This window comes from Sciurus carolinensis, chromosome 2 (genome assembly GCF_902686445.1).
Source record: "Sciurus carolinensis chromosome 2, mSciCar1.2, whole genome shotgun sequence".
NCBI lineage: Eukaryota > Metazoa > Chordata > Mammalia > Rodentia > Sciuridae > Sciurus > Sciurus carolinensis.
This window is the reverse complement of record NC_062214.1, coordinates 102,441,764-102,457,636: the sequence shown is the minus strand read 5'-3', so window position 1 is coordinate 102,457,636 and position 15,873 is coordinate 102,441,764. Positions and strand designations below refer to the sequence as shown.

General features: G+C 40.2%; 1 protein-coding gene across 1 annotated transcript in view; it reads right to left on the bottom strand.

Annotated features, from left to right (window-relative positions):
- Positions 1–13,647, bottom strand: part of LOC124977775 (aromatase) — a 29,372-nt gene extending 15,725 nt beyond the window's left edge. The window contains exons 1-2 of the mRNA XM_047541583.1: positions 13,503–13,647; positions 7,671–7,821 (exon numbers count right to left, since the gene is read on the bottom strand). Of these exons, the coding sequence (XP_047397539.1) occupies positions 7,671–7,821; positions 13,503–13,647 (296 nt within the window). The remainder of the gene's footprint in view (positions 1–7,670; positions 7,822–13,502) is intronic.
- Positions 13,648–15,873: the final 2,226 nt, after the last annotated feature.

The following is a 15,873-nucleotide window of genomic DNA, read 5'->3' as shown; positions in this document are numbered from 1 at the left end:
CTACTTCTCTGAAATTTTGTTTCTCAACTGCAAATTCTCTTACTGTGGAGATTTCCAGAACATATAGCCCTTCAAGATTGGGAGTAGCTACATGCAACTGATTCTCATTCTGGGCTAGAGAGGCAATCTTGTTACTTTCTCCTCCCTCTCAAAATTGACACTTGGCTCCTAAAGGATGACTTTGCCTTAGTCTTACTTAGTGTTCAGGTAATGCTTGCCAAAATACCTTCCCATAGAAGATAATGGCTCAAAAGAGCTCTGATCTAACTGAATGGATTAGGTCGTGGACTCCGTATTAATCAAACACATGGTCCTACTAGAATTTTAAATTTTTTTCTTACCACTGAAATAATAGCAGTGGTAAGAAATTTTTAAAATAATTATTGTTATATAAGTGAGTTACTTTTTAGAAAAAAATTTAAATCAAATAGTCTCTTGATTTTGTTCCAGAGAATATTTATCAAATGACTTCAAATTTTGAACAAGTTTTCCTCTTACTAGCAACAATAATGAAAACGAAAATCTAGATGCTCCAATATGTATTCCAGCAAGTTAATTTTACTGGCAGTTAAAATTGTGTGCTATTTAGAAAAATCATACTATAGGGAGGACTGAAATTCTTAATAATTAAAGTATTTGAAACTTTTCTTACATTCTCCAATTCAAGCAGAGAGTAAGTACATTTTATATTTTTGTTCACAAATTTATATCTAGAAATTTTAAATAATTAGAGGGCAAGCAGAATTCTATTTTCCTGCTCTGGCCCCTAGAGATTTGTGAAACTGCATTAATATTAAAGGCATATATCTTTGAAGAATTTGCTCATCAGTTTTAAAAAGAATGATTAAGAAACTTCAGACATAAGCCCAACTAATGTTAGCTACTTTTTAAATCCCTGTGTCCTTTAGGGGGTGCCAACATCTCAGTTATTTTCAGTCAAGCTCCGACTTGGCAAGTGACAAAGCCAATCAGGCAGAAGTGATACGGAGAGCGCAGTATCTGTGACTGGCCACAAGAGAGCAATTTAAAACAAGGTCATTTATCAAAGTGAGGCTGGGTTTATCTAAGCAGCGTAAATTGGGAGAGCGAAGAAAAGAAGGTTAGGGAAGAGATAGGAGCACCCTTCTAGACTCCTCCTGGTCTGTGTGGGCTGACTGGTGACACTGGCTGAGGAAAGTGTCAGACCACTGGGAAAGTGAGGATTTCTCAGCACTGAGGAGACACCAGCTGAGTCCTCAGGCTTAGAAGGGACAGTGGACAGTGTAAAGATATCCGGTTATTGGGGTCATTCTTCTTTTTTAAACATGACTAAAGTCAAAAGACATTTCCAAAGAGGGTAAATCTATTGTCTATTCACGTCGTAAGCGCTTAGGTGGTAGGGAGGAAATGTCTCAGTTCTGAATTTATGCAATTTATACACGTGTGACCAGGTTCAACAATGATGAGTGCTAGAAAGAGGAGAAGGCAATTAAGGAAATAATTGGAAACAAACATTTAAGAACACTTGCCTATGTGTAGACTTGCTCTGCACCGGAGACATGTTCTATCAATCCTGTCACCTCTTCACTGTCCTTTGCCCCCTCTAACACTAACCCAGTTTAAAGTCTAGGATTGTCTAGCAAGAGAATAATAATCCTTATAACAGAGATCTGACTATGAGCACTCTAACCAAGTGATCAAATCAAGAGCTAAATCCAGCTCTTAGCTTACTCTGTGTTTGCACAGATCATGCAGTGTGTATGTGTGTGCACCACATGCATGCACACACACACTCACACACCCTCCCTGCTGACAGGTCTCAGTTAAATTCAGATTGGTCCTTAGTGCAGCAAGCAATTCAATTCCATCTCCTTAGTCCATTCTCACTTCTACATGACTATTCTACTCCATCCCCACTTTACCCCACCCCTACTGGGTCTCAGTTGGAGACTCTATTTCCTATTTTCCTGAGGAAATAAGAGCAACTAGAGTAAAATCCCCAGAAGTTGCAGCCTCCAGGATCTGGCTCCACATATTCAGTCTTCTCTCTGTTACTGTGGAGGAAATTCTATTTCCCTATTGAAGGCAAGTTCCTCCACTTGCTTTCAGGATTCCTGCACATCTTGCCTGGCATACCCTCTCTTTCTCCTACATCAGCAAGTTCACTCTGTGGTTGATCATTCCCACCACACCCCACAGGCTGTGATTTCCCTTATTGCGAAAATGAAAACCTCTTTGACTATGCATCCCTCTCACCAGCTAGTGACAACTCCTACCTCCTTTGTGGCAAATTCCTAGGAAGAGTTATCTACACTTGCCACCTCTGACTCATCACCCTTCTCTTCTCTGGTCAGATTTTTTTCCCTACCATTCCACTGAAATTGTTCTCTTCCAGGTCACCTATGGCTGCTCTGGAAGTCACACTCAAGTCTCCATCCTTCCACTTGGCCTGTCGACAGTATTTGATGTGGTTGACAGTCCCTCCTCCTAAAATGCTTTCTTCGCCTTGGTTTCAGGCCCCCCCCCCCGCCCCACTCCCTTGGTTTCCTTTCTCTGTTTGGTTATTTCTTCTCAGTCTCCTTTGCTAGATTCTGATTGCTTTATACCGGATATGTACTAGTCTCCCCTATTAACATCCCACTTGGATGTCCATTAGGCATGTCAAGGCCAACATGTCTGGATCTCTCCACTCCACACTTGTTCCCATTAGCTCAGGTAATGATGTTTCCAATCATCCAGGTATTCAAGACAAAAAATTGAGCATCACTTAATTCTTTTTTCCTTTCACTCCCAACATCCAATCTAGCAACCAATTCCTATTGTCTTTTCCTTCAAAATGCGACCAGAATCTCACCCTATCATCTTACCACCTCTTCTACTGCATTCTGAACCAGCTACTCTCATCTCTTGCTGAACAAGTCATTCTGCTCCTGTCCCTTGTCCCCTCACTGCCAGTTCTAAACAGAGCAGCCAGAATTATTCTGCTGAGACGTGAACGAGCCAGATATGTCAATCCTCTCCTCAAACTCATACAGGATTAAATCCAGAATTGTTAAAATATCCTGCAAGGGCAGACAAGCTCCGATGCCTTATTATGACTTTAATCTCCCTTCCTCTGTGCTTCCACTCAGCCACTCTAGTGTCTTTATAGTCTGGTCCTTGAACATTGCAGCAGGCTCTTGCCTCAGGACTTTACCACTTGTCATTCCTTCTGTCTAGAATACTTTTTCTCTGGATTTCCACATGGTTCAAGTCCTCATTTCCTTTAGGTCTTCATTCAAATGCTAGCTTCTCTGCCAGGCCTGCCTCAGATTGTCTATTTACAATTCTACCTCCATCTCCTTTCCCTGCTTTTTTCTATTTAGTATATATCCATCTGACATTCACGTGACCAAGCATCCTGGTTTGCCCAGGACAGTCCCTGTTTTATCATTGAAAGTCTCACATCTTAGAAAATCCCCTAGTCTCAGGCAAATTGAGACTGTTGGCCACACTTCTGATTGATATGCAACTTTATAACATTGATTGATTCAGTCAATACTGGATCACATAATATGATAGTGGTCCCTTCAGATTATATCATCTAGTGACATCATAGCCATCTTAGTGTAAGTATACTGTGTGATGGTCACACAAAGACAAAATTGCCTGATGATACATTTCTCAGAATATTCCCCCATAGTTAAGTGATGCATGATTGTAACAAATATTTACTTGTTTAATTTTGGTCTATTAATAATGTATTGCTTCACAAAGGCAAGAATATTTGGCTGATTGTATTCCTAAAGTATAATACTGCCAAATCTCCAGAGTCTAGAACTATACCTGATATGCGGAGCAAGTTCTCAATAAATGTTTAATGAATGAATGGACAGCCAATTATAATTACTAAAACTTGAGATCATATAGTACTTAGTATATAATAGATTCTCTTAAAAAATTCTTTTGTTGTCGTAGATGGACAGAATGCCTTTATTTTATTTATTTTTATATGGTGCTAAGGATGGAGTCCAGTGCCTCACACATGCTAGGCAAGGGCTCTGATACTGAACTACAGCCCCAGCCCTAGATTCTTGATGGATGTTGAAAGAATAACTGTGTGAATTCTTGTAAATTTACACATATTTAAGACAAGTATGCAAATATAATCCCAATGAGTATATTACTTGCCAGCAGATATGCATGTGAAACTTGAACTAGCATGTTAATTGTTAATTCCCCTTTATGGATGTAACTCAAAATTTTTTGGTATTTATGATAGAACTAATATATATGTACATACAGTGAACATATGATATCAGGTACAGCATATGTAAACCCTTACTCAAGCGTAGCTGCCTGGGAGCTACTCTGGGGAACTGTGCTTACTTCATCTATAGATGACCAGTGAGGGACCTTACCTCAAAGCCCCAAGTCGTTCAGGCAGCATGACAGTAGCACTCATGCCTTACTTCTTCCCCTGAAGTTCTGCAGCCCCTAACACTTGGCTAAGCTGGTTGGAAAAGTTATTTTGAATGCTACACAGTTGAAATGACTACAGATTTCAAACTTTTAAAAAGAAAAAAGTAATATGGCAAACTATTCACATAAAAATAAAAAGCTTTCTGAGGTCCGATGGGGTCTTTTCAAGAGGTACGGGTAGTTCTGGAAGGAACTCGAAGAGCAGGCAAGGAAAGGAGATGGGGACAAACATGTCCTATTCCTGAGGGGACCTCAGCCTTTAACAACAAAATTGAGCGGCTCTGAGGCAATTAAAGAGAACACAAAGACTCCAACAAGTGAAAAGCCTGAGAGAACAGGACAAGAAAAGACTGGGAGAGCTGGGGGAAGGGCAGGTAGGCTATGTCCACGCCTCTGTGTGAATCAGTGCCTGAGGGACTAAGGTCACTTTCCTAATGAAGACAAGCAGTGGCCAAATGCAACAAGCATCTGACTTCAGGAATTGTCTTTGGGCACCCAGGGAATTTATCTGGTGACCTAAGTATACCATCTATCTACTGAGAGGGATTTCTGCCCGATTCTCTGTTCTCAAATCCATCATTCTTCACTCCCAATCTAGTCCTATGGCACCACCACCAGTTGGACTCAAGTGTAATGCAGTAAGACCACGCCACTTCAGCTGTGGTTAGCTCATTCCCCTAACCCACCACAAAAGCCCTCTTGTCCCAGAACCTTCTTCCTCCTCCCTTCTCTTTAGATAGAAAGTTCCCAAGCTCTACAGGCTGCTGAGGAGTCTTGAGGAGCTTCAAACACCACTAACGTCTGGGTCCTACTTCCAGAGATTCTGATCTGGAAGGCCTGGGCATTGGGGCTTTAAAATCTCCCTGGGAGACTCTAATATGCATCTGGGATGAGAGGCCACTGCTCTAGATTCTGATCATGGGTAGATCTCTTTTTGGATAAATATCCTGAGGGTCACTTCACCTGTTTGCCAAGGGAAACAGGTGACAGGGAAGGCAGACAGATGCAGAACTGGGGAGGGCTGGAAGGTAGCATGCTGAGCTGGGGCTGAAAAAGCAGGAGCAAATGTTTCAATCCCCAAACCAAAGGACATCAGTACCAGGATTTTTTGGAAACAGTAACCAGTTTTAAAACTGACTATAAGTACTGATTTTTAAAATGAGAATATATCAAGATATCAAATTCAAGCCTGGTGTGGTGGTGCACACCTGTATCCCTGGAGCTCAGGAGACTTGAGGCCGGAGGATCATGAGTTCAAAGCCAGCTTCAGCAACTTAGCAAGGCCCTAAGCAACTCAGTGAGACCCTGTCTCTAAATAAAACATAAAAAAAAGAGCTGGGGATGTGGCTCAATGATTAAGTGCATCTGGGTTTAAACCCCAGTACAAAAAAAACAAAAAAAAAAAAACAATCACATTCACTCAAATTTGACTGACCAGAGCTCAATAGACCAGGACAAGTAAAATCAAAGAGTAATTCTGATCTATTCAGTACAGCAATCATTCTCAAATTCAATTGTGCCTCATAATTACCTGGAAAGCTTGTCAAAACATAGGCTTTCTTATTTAGTAGGTGAGGGTGGGGCCCAAAAACATGCTTCTTTTTTTTTTTTTTTTTTTTTTTTTGTACTGGAGATTGAATCCAAAAGCACTTTTTCAGAGCCACATACCCAGTCCTTTTTATTTTTTCTTTTAAGACAGGGTTTTGCTAAGTTGCTTAGGACCTTGCTAAGTTGCAGAAGTTGGCTTTGAACTTGTGATTCTACTGCCTTGATCTCTTGAGCTGCTGGGATTACACCTGGAAAGAATTTGCATTTTTAGCAAGTTCTCAGGTTGTTTGAGGCTGCTGGTCCAGGGACCACATTCTGAGAACCACTACAGCAGTGTTTTACAATGAACCCAGGGCAATGTCCACCTGCAGCCATTTATGTTTAGTTGAATAAATGTGGTCTGGTTTAACTGTTCTGGAAAGGGCTTCAACACCAAACTGAATAAAACAGAAACCCCAAGCAAAAGTTGAGGTATTGGACAGATCCAAAGTAACATTACTAGATAGTCTGAAATATTTGGAAGTTCAACACATTTTTTCCCATTGCTTCCTTTTTTCAGTATCTGCTTCAAAAATTGGGCTTTGAGGATACCACAGTATTTAATGAAATGAAATAAATAACCTTGACCTGAAAAATTCATGCAGTTTCCAGAAATGCTTTACTTATTTTTGTATCAATAATCTATGTGTCAGGATCAACAATTCCAACAAATTAGTAAAACATCTTGGTCAGTTTTAGTTTGTGGGTAAAGCTCCATCAGGGATTGTAAATAAAAAAAAAAAACTTATCAGTGAGACACTTAGCTTTGCTAAAAGTCTTGTCAAGATATCTGAAATCTAGTGAAATATGCCTTCTTTGAAATGCTTCATTTTCTAAGATCAATAAACAAGAAAACTAGTGCACGGTCGAAGCATATTTGGTTAACTCTAGAATGAGGTCAACATACTAAGGTAACTCAGAAAACATAATGATGCAGGGAGGGAGGACATGTTTTCTTAATGGGTGATGCTGATCCTGACCTATTTGAAATTGCCAGGCCAGGACACGGACACAGTCTCAGGAGGAAGGCAGCGCCTGAATGGCTGAATGCCATGATTTGCTGTCTGCTATCTCAGAGGACTCGGAGAGTAATGTTAGAAAACTTTAGTAAACTGCTGGTCATATCCTGGGTCTCAGGTTTTGTTCTCATTGTTTATTTTAAGGGTTTTTTGGTTTTGTTTTATATGTGTGTTTGTTTAATGATTACTTGTAGAGTTAAGACCAGAATCTCAGAAAAGCAGGAAAGATAATGCCTCTCCCTGAAGTATGTTTTGTCAACATATCGTTTGGATTCTGAGTTTCCACATTCATTGCTCAGAAGTTTTGAATAATTTCCCAACTTTCCAGACTTCCTTATCTGCTGTACCTCTGACTTCAATCCAGTTATTTTGTTTGCATGCAGTGTTACCTGGGAATTACTCACCTTCGTTACAGCAGTAAAATCATAGACTTACCAAGATATCAAGGTATCAAAATAATTTTTTTTTAAATAGAAAAAACTTCAGTCTTGATTTTAAAGTATGAATGATGATGATGATGATGATGATGATGATCTTGTGCGCTGGCGATTGAACCCAGGCCCTTGCACTTTACCACTGAGTCATGCCCCACCCATATGTCTCTGGTTTTATTAACAGACTCACTTGCTGATAATGAGTGTTTCCTCCCCACCTATCCAGACTCTCATGAATTCTCCGTACATCTTGTTGTAGTAGTTGCAGGCACTGCCAATCCCCATCCACAGGAATCTGCCATGGGAAATGAGAGGCCCAATTCCCATACAGTAGCCAGGACCTAGGACAGTCATCAGAACATTGCATTTTAGCAAACCAGAAGTAGTTGTTTTTTTAGAGCTAAACGTTCTTTTTTGGGGGAGGGATACTCAATGTGTTTTATTGTCCTTTAGAAACATTATCACGTATGAAAGGAAAGCTGCTGAGCTAATTCTAGCTCAATGGCCTCTTAGGGCCATAGTCCTATGGATAATGAGAGTAGGGATGAACAAAGTAGCTGCCACTTTTTGCGTGCCTTTTATAGGGCTAGTTTAGGTGTTACACATAATCCACCAAATAGTCCTTTAAACATTGAAACCCCTTTTACAAAATTTGAGACATAAACGTTCTTTATATCTTCTCATATCTATCGGTAACTCACTAATAAAGCAATTTAAAATGAAAATCCAAAACAAGCTTATCCTGAGGCTCTGTGAGTGAAAAGTACTTCAGGATCCACATCACACTAGCTCCATTTGGTCTCGGTCATTTCAGCCTCAATGAACCAGAGGATGTGTGCTAATTTCTTCCCAAGTTAAACAGTGCCAGTGTGTTTTGCCTACAAGCCAGCTGATCTCACTGTTAATGAACGTGGAAACCATGACAAGTGACAAGCGAGAGAACTATTTGGCAGTTTGGTTTTGTCTGAAAACTTTTGGTTTTGAATGCCACAGTTGACAGAATAGATGGGTTAGAACTGGGCAGTTTGGGAATAATTCTTTTAACTGAGAGAAGCAAGACCTGCAAAGATAATGTCCAAGCTAAGAACATTCACATCTTCTTTTCCTCTCAAAAATAGACTCAGTTTAAGAAAAGAATCTTAAACTAAATCTCATGAGGCAAAATAAAGCTAAGAATTGAGGAATTAGGCAACGAGCCTTCTCAGTGTCTAGACTGGTTTGAGTCCCATGATCTGGTTTTAGCCAAGATCTGTGGCCACGCGCATCCTTCCTTATATAGACACGGGCAGGATTGCAAAGAACACAAATCCAGGCAATGACTGGGAAACTTGATGTTGCTTACAGGAGAGGACTTCACTGGTGGTGGTGAAAAAAACTAAATAAAAATTTTCAGGATGGTCTTAGGAGTTGTAAAGTCGTCATTTTTGTGAATCTTTCCTCTTTAATTCCATTCTGTTAGTTAAATAGTTGTGAAGCCAAAGCATGCTTAACTGTATAAGAGAGCACCCTCACCCGCCAGGCTAGAGCTGTACAATAATCTAGATAATCCAAGCTTTCACTGGAATCATCCAAACAATTTTTAACATTTTACTTTGTAATGGCTGAGTTAGTATGAACAATATTGTCAGCTCTTTTCCCCTTTGAAGAAGATCTTCGTTAATACCTCTAAAACCAAAATATTATCAAAGGGTCATTAATCTTGTGATTATTTTAATAACACTACATATTATATACTAGATGATTGCCTTTATATTAAAATAATTCTGTTGAGTCCTTTAAAAAGATTTAAACAAATAGATTTGATTGAGTATATATTTCCATAAAATGTCATCAGATATAGCAACCTTTAATCAGTTAAAATAGGTAATAACAAACTACATCACTAGATATTTATAGCTCAGTCACACTACATGCTCAGTGTTTCCTTAAAGAATTTTCAAAATTCATTAAGTATTTGCAGTTAACATAGAGAATGAAATTTGAATGCTATTCTTATTCAGGGTATTTTACATTTTGATAAAAAATGAAAAATATATAACATACATTTAGTTCAAGGAGGCCAAATATCTACTTAAATTTGAGTATAGACTCATTTGGCAAACATTCACTTACTTAATATGCAAGTCCCATGAGAAACAAAGACATAGTAACAAAATACTGCACTTTCCATCTTTTATCTAAAAGTTTGGTGCCATGTAGAAAACCTTAATATTTGGGAGCCACAATTCCAATTGAATGTATGACAGTTAGCCTGGTATGGTGACACATCCCTAGAGTCCCAGTTTCTCAGGAGGCTGAGGCAGGAGGATCACTTGAGTCCAGGAGTTTAAGGTCAACCAGGGCAACATAGTGAGACCCCTGTCACTTAAAACAAAAAAGATTTGCAAAACATAAAATTTCGAAATGAAAACATTTTGAAACAGGATATGACAGTGGAGAACTGTATCTTCAGAGAAAAGGGAGATTGCAATAATCCTGTGGGTGGGCTGACAACCTTAGTGTTCTAACCCTGCTGGAGAGGAAAATGCTTCGGAAGGACAGACACTTGGGTAAAATATTAAGGGAATATTCTGGTTGCATCCACATTACTCTGCTCTCTGCTTCTCAGATTCGGGAATGCTTATCTAGGCATGTGGTGATTGCAGGAACCTCTTTCACACCCTAAGAGGAGTAGTAAATCCTTCCCTGCATTTTTGTGCAGAGACAGCCTCCTTGAAGCCAACAGCTGAGATTGCTCACCCGCTGTCCTAATCGGGAGCTGTTGAATTCCACACCTCAGAATACACCCTAACAAACCTGTGCACACATATGTTTACAGCCACGCTGTTCACCATAGTCCCAGACTGGAGACACCCCAAGTGTCCTTAACAGTAGAATTGATATCAAACCATGAGATGTTCATAAAACTCGGTACCATATGACCATGACATGATCTACAGCTGCCTGCCACAACATGGATGAATCTTACAAACATAACATGCAGCAAAGAAGCAAGACAGAAGGATAAATACATGTACACTTCGATTGTTCGAACATTTAAAACCAGGCAAAATTAAACCATATTGTCTGGGCATGTGAAATGAGGAGACAAAACTATTTCAAAACATGTAAGGGAGGGACTATCACAAAATCCAGGAAAGTGTTTACTTCCAGGAATGAGAGAGTGACTGAAAGGGCACACGGGGAACTTCTGGAATGCCATTAACATCCTATTTCTTGTGCGGGGCCATGATGGCAAATCTTCCATCACACTGTGCACTTTTCTGTGAAATAGTTTCTAGTGGGAAAAAGAACATGTTGCCATGTCCTTTGCCAAGTGCCCTGCTCTGGGGATGTGGTGCCCGGGGCAGAGGGTGGCCTCTGGAGGGAGAGGACCCATATTCAAGGTTAGGATGGCTGTGTGTCCTTGGAGAAGGGAGAGCAGTCAGTTGCCAGGTATTGAGAGTCCTGGAGAGAGATCAGTGGACTTAGGGCATCTCTCAGAACTGAAGCCTACAACCCTATGCCCCACAGGAGTCTTTCCTCCCCCAGATTCCCACTGCCCCCTCCTTGGCACTATGCCATCTGTCTGTCCTCCACTTCCCAGGTCAGAAACCACACTTTTTGTCTTTGCACACCCGCCACTCCTAAGCACCGGATCTGGCAGGTCTTCTCAGAAAACGTGAGTGAAGAAGCCTAAGTGTGAGTCCCAGGTCCATCACTTACTAGCTCTACAACATCTACCCTCTTCGAGCCTCAGTCTTTCATCCACAAAAATAGGCATTATAACATCAACCTCACCAGAGAAAACAGGTGTGAATCTATCTTGTAATTTATAACTTAAGGTCTATTAATCATTATGCCTTCTGAACTCCCTTCAGATTTTAATGACCCTGAGCTTTCCCTGAACCTGCAAAACCAAGAACCCAGAGATCCACGATGCAAGAGAGCTGGCAGGAGGTCAGGAGAATGGAGCAGCAAGAACCACCACCCTAACAAGAACCATTTTCTCATCTTCCCACCCCCAACCAGTAACCACAGGTTCTTAGTCTGTGCCTCTACAGGATTCTAACCAGATCTCATGTTAGTGTGAAGCCAGAAACTCCTGGTAGCAAAGCGCTCAGCAACATGAGACTGAGGACCTCACAGTTGTCCCCTGTGCTGTCACCTTCGTTCCACTGGATAGTTAACAAGCCATTTCCTTTCTCTGGGCTTTCACCCTCACTTGTAAAACTCCCTAGTTTCTCACATTTGTCATAACCTGTAACCTAAGGCAGATCACCTGTTCTGACCTGTTTCCCCTTCTATCAGATGAAGAAGGTGGGCGCATCTCTGTCACTTAAGGAAACATGAAGTCACTTGAGGAAAGTTTCTAAAACATCAGCCGGGGGGCCCCACCTCTGACAGAGCCAGAGACCCACTGTACTATCTGTGATCTAACTGCCAGTGTCCCGCACCCAGAAGGGGAGGACAAAGTGAGATGCCACCTAGCCTCCTGACTCATTGTTTTAGGGCTTCCAGTTTTTACACTTGTTCTGCATAGGATGGACTTCTCACTCAAGGATCCAAGGGAATATCACCAGTGCTTCCGGCACAAGGATCTGGGGGAGTTGGGTGCATTTTCCTAGGTGTGGAACATCTGACTTCAAAAGTCTCAGGGAAGGGCTGGGAATCTGATCCTGGATGATTCTTCTAATGTACTAAAAGTTAGAGAACCTGTGACTTACTGGAGAGGTGGACAATTCTGACCTCTCTCTCTCTTTGCAAGTTGCTCTGATAATATAAGTGGATTAGACTTTAACACCTCAACTGTTAAAGAAGAAAAGGGAAGAGAAGGGAAAATCATTCCACCTCTCCCTGTGACACACGCCCAATTCACTCCTACCATTCATTGACCCTGACTGAGGAGTCCACGGTGGAGGAGAAATCCAGTGAGGAAGAGGAGCATCAGGATGGGAGTTCAAGTCAAAGACCAGGAAAGAGTCTTCCTTCAGCTCTAAGCCTCCTCCTCTGGAGATGACCCAGAGGTTGGAGAGCAGGGAACAAAATTAACTAAATGTCCCATTAAATTTGGCATTCAAGTAACTTAAAGCACCAGGCTGAATCAGACAGAGAAACAGGCAATTAGCTGGAACATTTTTGAAAGAATCTGGACACAGAATATTTTGTACCAGCCCCACATACCCATTTTCAGTCACCCTATGTTGAGGTTCGACTCAGAATTACGTAATTACTCTGCTCTTGAAACAGTGTTATTGGATAGCTTATGAAATTGGGAACAGATGCCTGCCAGGAGGCATTTACATTGAAAACTAAAGAAACAGTTCTGATAATTATGAATTAATCTGCTATCTGATAATTAAAGCAGTAGTGGTGGAATGGTAGGATTTTCCCATTGGAATTATCTGGATAATTATAATATTCTTTACTTTTAATTGACTCATGGGACTTGTTGAAGATTCCATCAGGTTGTGATGTTCCAAGGGAATGGTGGTGGCCCCCATTCTTCTCCCACTGCCCAGGTCCCGTGCAACCTTTGTTGGGATGCCACTATCAATGAACTGCCAAGAAGAGAAAACAAAGAGAAGGAGTAACACAAGAAAAGGAGAGGGTGCAGATGAGGCAAAGCAGGAGGGAGAAGGAAAGGAGGAAGAAGGCATTCCAGAGACATTTCAGCTGTAGGGCAAAACTGGAATGAATTTAAATCTGTTTTTAAAAAATTAACAAAAATCTGGAATTCTACCTTGCTCCACCCCATCTTAAGCTTACTTTAAAGAGTACTTGTGCCAGGTCTATTTTTCCAAAGCAGTGTGCAGACGGGATGGGTTTATTTAAGATATATTTTTAAATGATTTCGTTTAAAATGTGCAGATAATTGTTATAAACCTTTTAATCTTGGTCCTCCTTTGCTATTATGGCCATGGTCTTCAGAGATCTTACCAAAGGTTTGCTCTTTGTCCTTTTGCAAAATTTTCTTTACCATCATGAATCAAAAGCCTGAAGATACTATCTCCTTAGGCTCAGAAATAAGTAAATGACTTACCTGGTATTGAGGATGTGTTCTCATAATTCCAAATCAAGAGAAGAAGACCGGTGAGCAGCAGAATTGGCATGGCGCTGACTGGCATGACTTCTGGCACCATGCTGGTGACATTATAGTGCATTGGATTCAGCATTTCCAAAACCATCTCGCTTTCCTCCACCTCAGACACAACAATTTAGAGTTCTATGGAAACCAAAGGAGCAGAAAAGTTAGAGAATCCCCCAACAGGTTCATCTATGACTCCCGATGTTTCAGAGGATGCTGTGCTGGAGAGATCAGTACTTTGTTTTATAATGTGATTGGACATTTAGACAAGACAAATTAGTGGTTACAAGTCAAAACAAGCAAGCCTAAAAGAGATCTTTTGGCTTGAAGCGCAGCATTTCTGACCTTGGTAGAGTCTCAGGTTCTCTTATATGCGTGGTCTGATAGAACCTTATCAACTTGCCCTTGAGTGGGTAGTGATGCACATTCCCAATTGAGAGCCAAATCTCTTACCAAAATACAGGAAAATGAAGTTCATTCCAGTGGTGGAATCATTCTGCGACTTCATCAGCAGATTTTGTTTAGGCAATCTTCTTTCCTTGGAGCCAAATCAATTAAAAAAACAATCTGGCAATCCCTTTCCTTGATCAACAGTACTTTCCCAAATAGTTTCTACAGCGAGAACCCACTTCTTGGACATCGTCAAAATGTTCTCAGAGCCTCCTATTGGGTTGTCTATGAAATTCAAAGTAACTCACACAGAAAGTCTTTCTCTTGTGACTTTAATGAAGATCTAAAATCTCGGTAATTGGGCACGGTAACCCAATTAAGCAGTGTCCATGGGGTCAACATCAGAGGTAAAGGGGAAAAAAAAGAATGGAAGGGGAAGAAAGGAAGAGGACAGACTGAGTAGGATGCCACCTGCAAGAGACTCGGACCACTCCGCAGCCTCCAGCCTAGTCCCAACAGGACTAATCCCGCACAACACAATCCCTTTACAATTTGATTGCTAATTCTGTTGAGTTTTTCTTTTCAGTCAGGTTTTGTAACACCTTTACTTTAAAAGAGAGTTTCAGGGATGGTAGTTAGTAGTTGAAGAGGCTTAGGTTGAATAAACTTATGTGATGAAAAGTCATCATTAAATGCATTTTCCAGTGGCAGATGCTGCAAGGTTTGTCTTTTCTTAGAAAGTGCCCAAATTTGGGGGCTGGGATTGTAGCTCAGTGGTACGGCACTTGCCTAGCACATGTGAGGCACTGGTATTGATCCTCAGCACCACATAAAATAAATAAATAAAACAAAGGTATTGTGTTCATCTACAACTAAGAACAAAATATTTTTAAAAATAATTTATAAGAAAGTGCCCAAATTTGGTGAGACTTACCATGCTCTGAAACAGACTTTGACTCAGTTTTACCTAGCAATAAAAGTCTACATTCATAGGTAGGAGTGGTAATTGAATGTCAGGGGCTCTGTGAATTCCTTGAAATATTGCATAAAATGTCATATCTGCTCATGTGCACTTTTGAAGGGAGAGAGGCTACAACTTTCATTAGATGCTTAAGAAGAATCTGATTTTATTTCTCCTCTGATCTACATGAGATATTAAATATTCAAAGACCAATTTCTGATAACTACAAAATTTTCACAGGATGGTTAAATTTACTCAGTTGCGTCAACATTTGATCGATTCATTTATTATTCCAACATTTAATAATCATTAACACTTAAGTGCAAGAAACTGAAAACTTCCATGTATATTTTGGGTAATTTTGTTCTTGCTGTTTTTAACGTACGTGAATTGAACCTGAACAGTTAGAACTGAATCTGTTATCATCTGATTCCTTTACTAATGAATAGCTACTTTGAATAGCTTGAAGTTTGTTTGTTCGTTCTCTTTTTTTAGGTTTTTAACTCCCAAAGTGAAAATTTTACATCATTCTGAGTAAGCGCGGTGTGACTCTCTGACAAGCAGGACCTTGACGTTTCTATGTATATCAATGAAACGTGAAACCAATGTTAAAAGTGTAAATGAGGAAAGATGAAGATGTTCAAAGGAAGTGATGCCAGCAAAAATCTTCACATTAAGGGAACTCTCAGAGATATTTCACAACATTGAGAGTGCAAAGTGTAAGATGTTGAAAGCTCATGCGACTCTATAAAGGAGTATGACAATGCATTGAGACACAAAACAAGAGGCTCCCCCGATATATAGAGAAGAAAGCAAAACTGTTCAAATACTCTTAATAACTTTTTTACAAAGAAATTAAATTTTAATTTTAAATTAACTTAAATTTGATTACATTTTATTTTTAAATTTAATTAAGATTAAATTTAAAATTTGCCTTTTCTAGTGTTTTCATTTATTGTGTGCTTGTTTTACTAC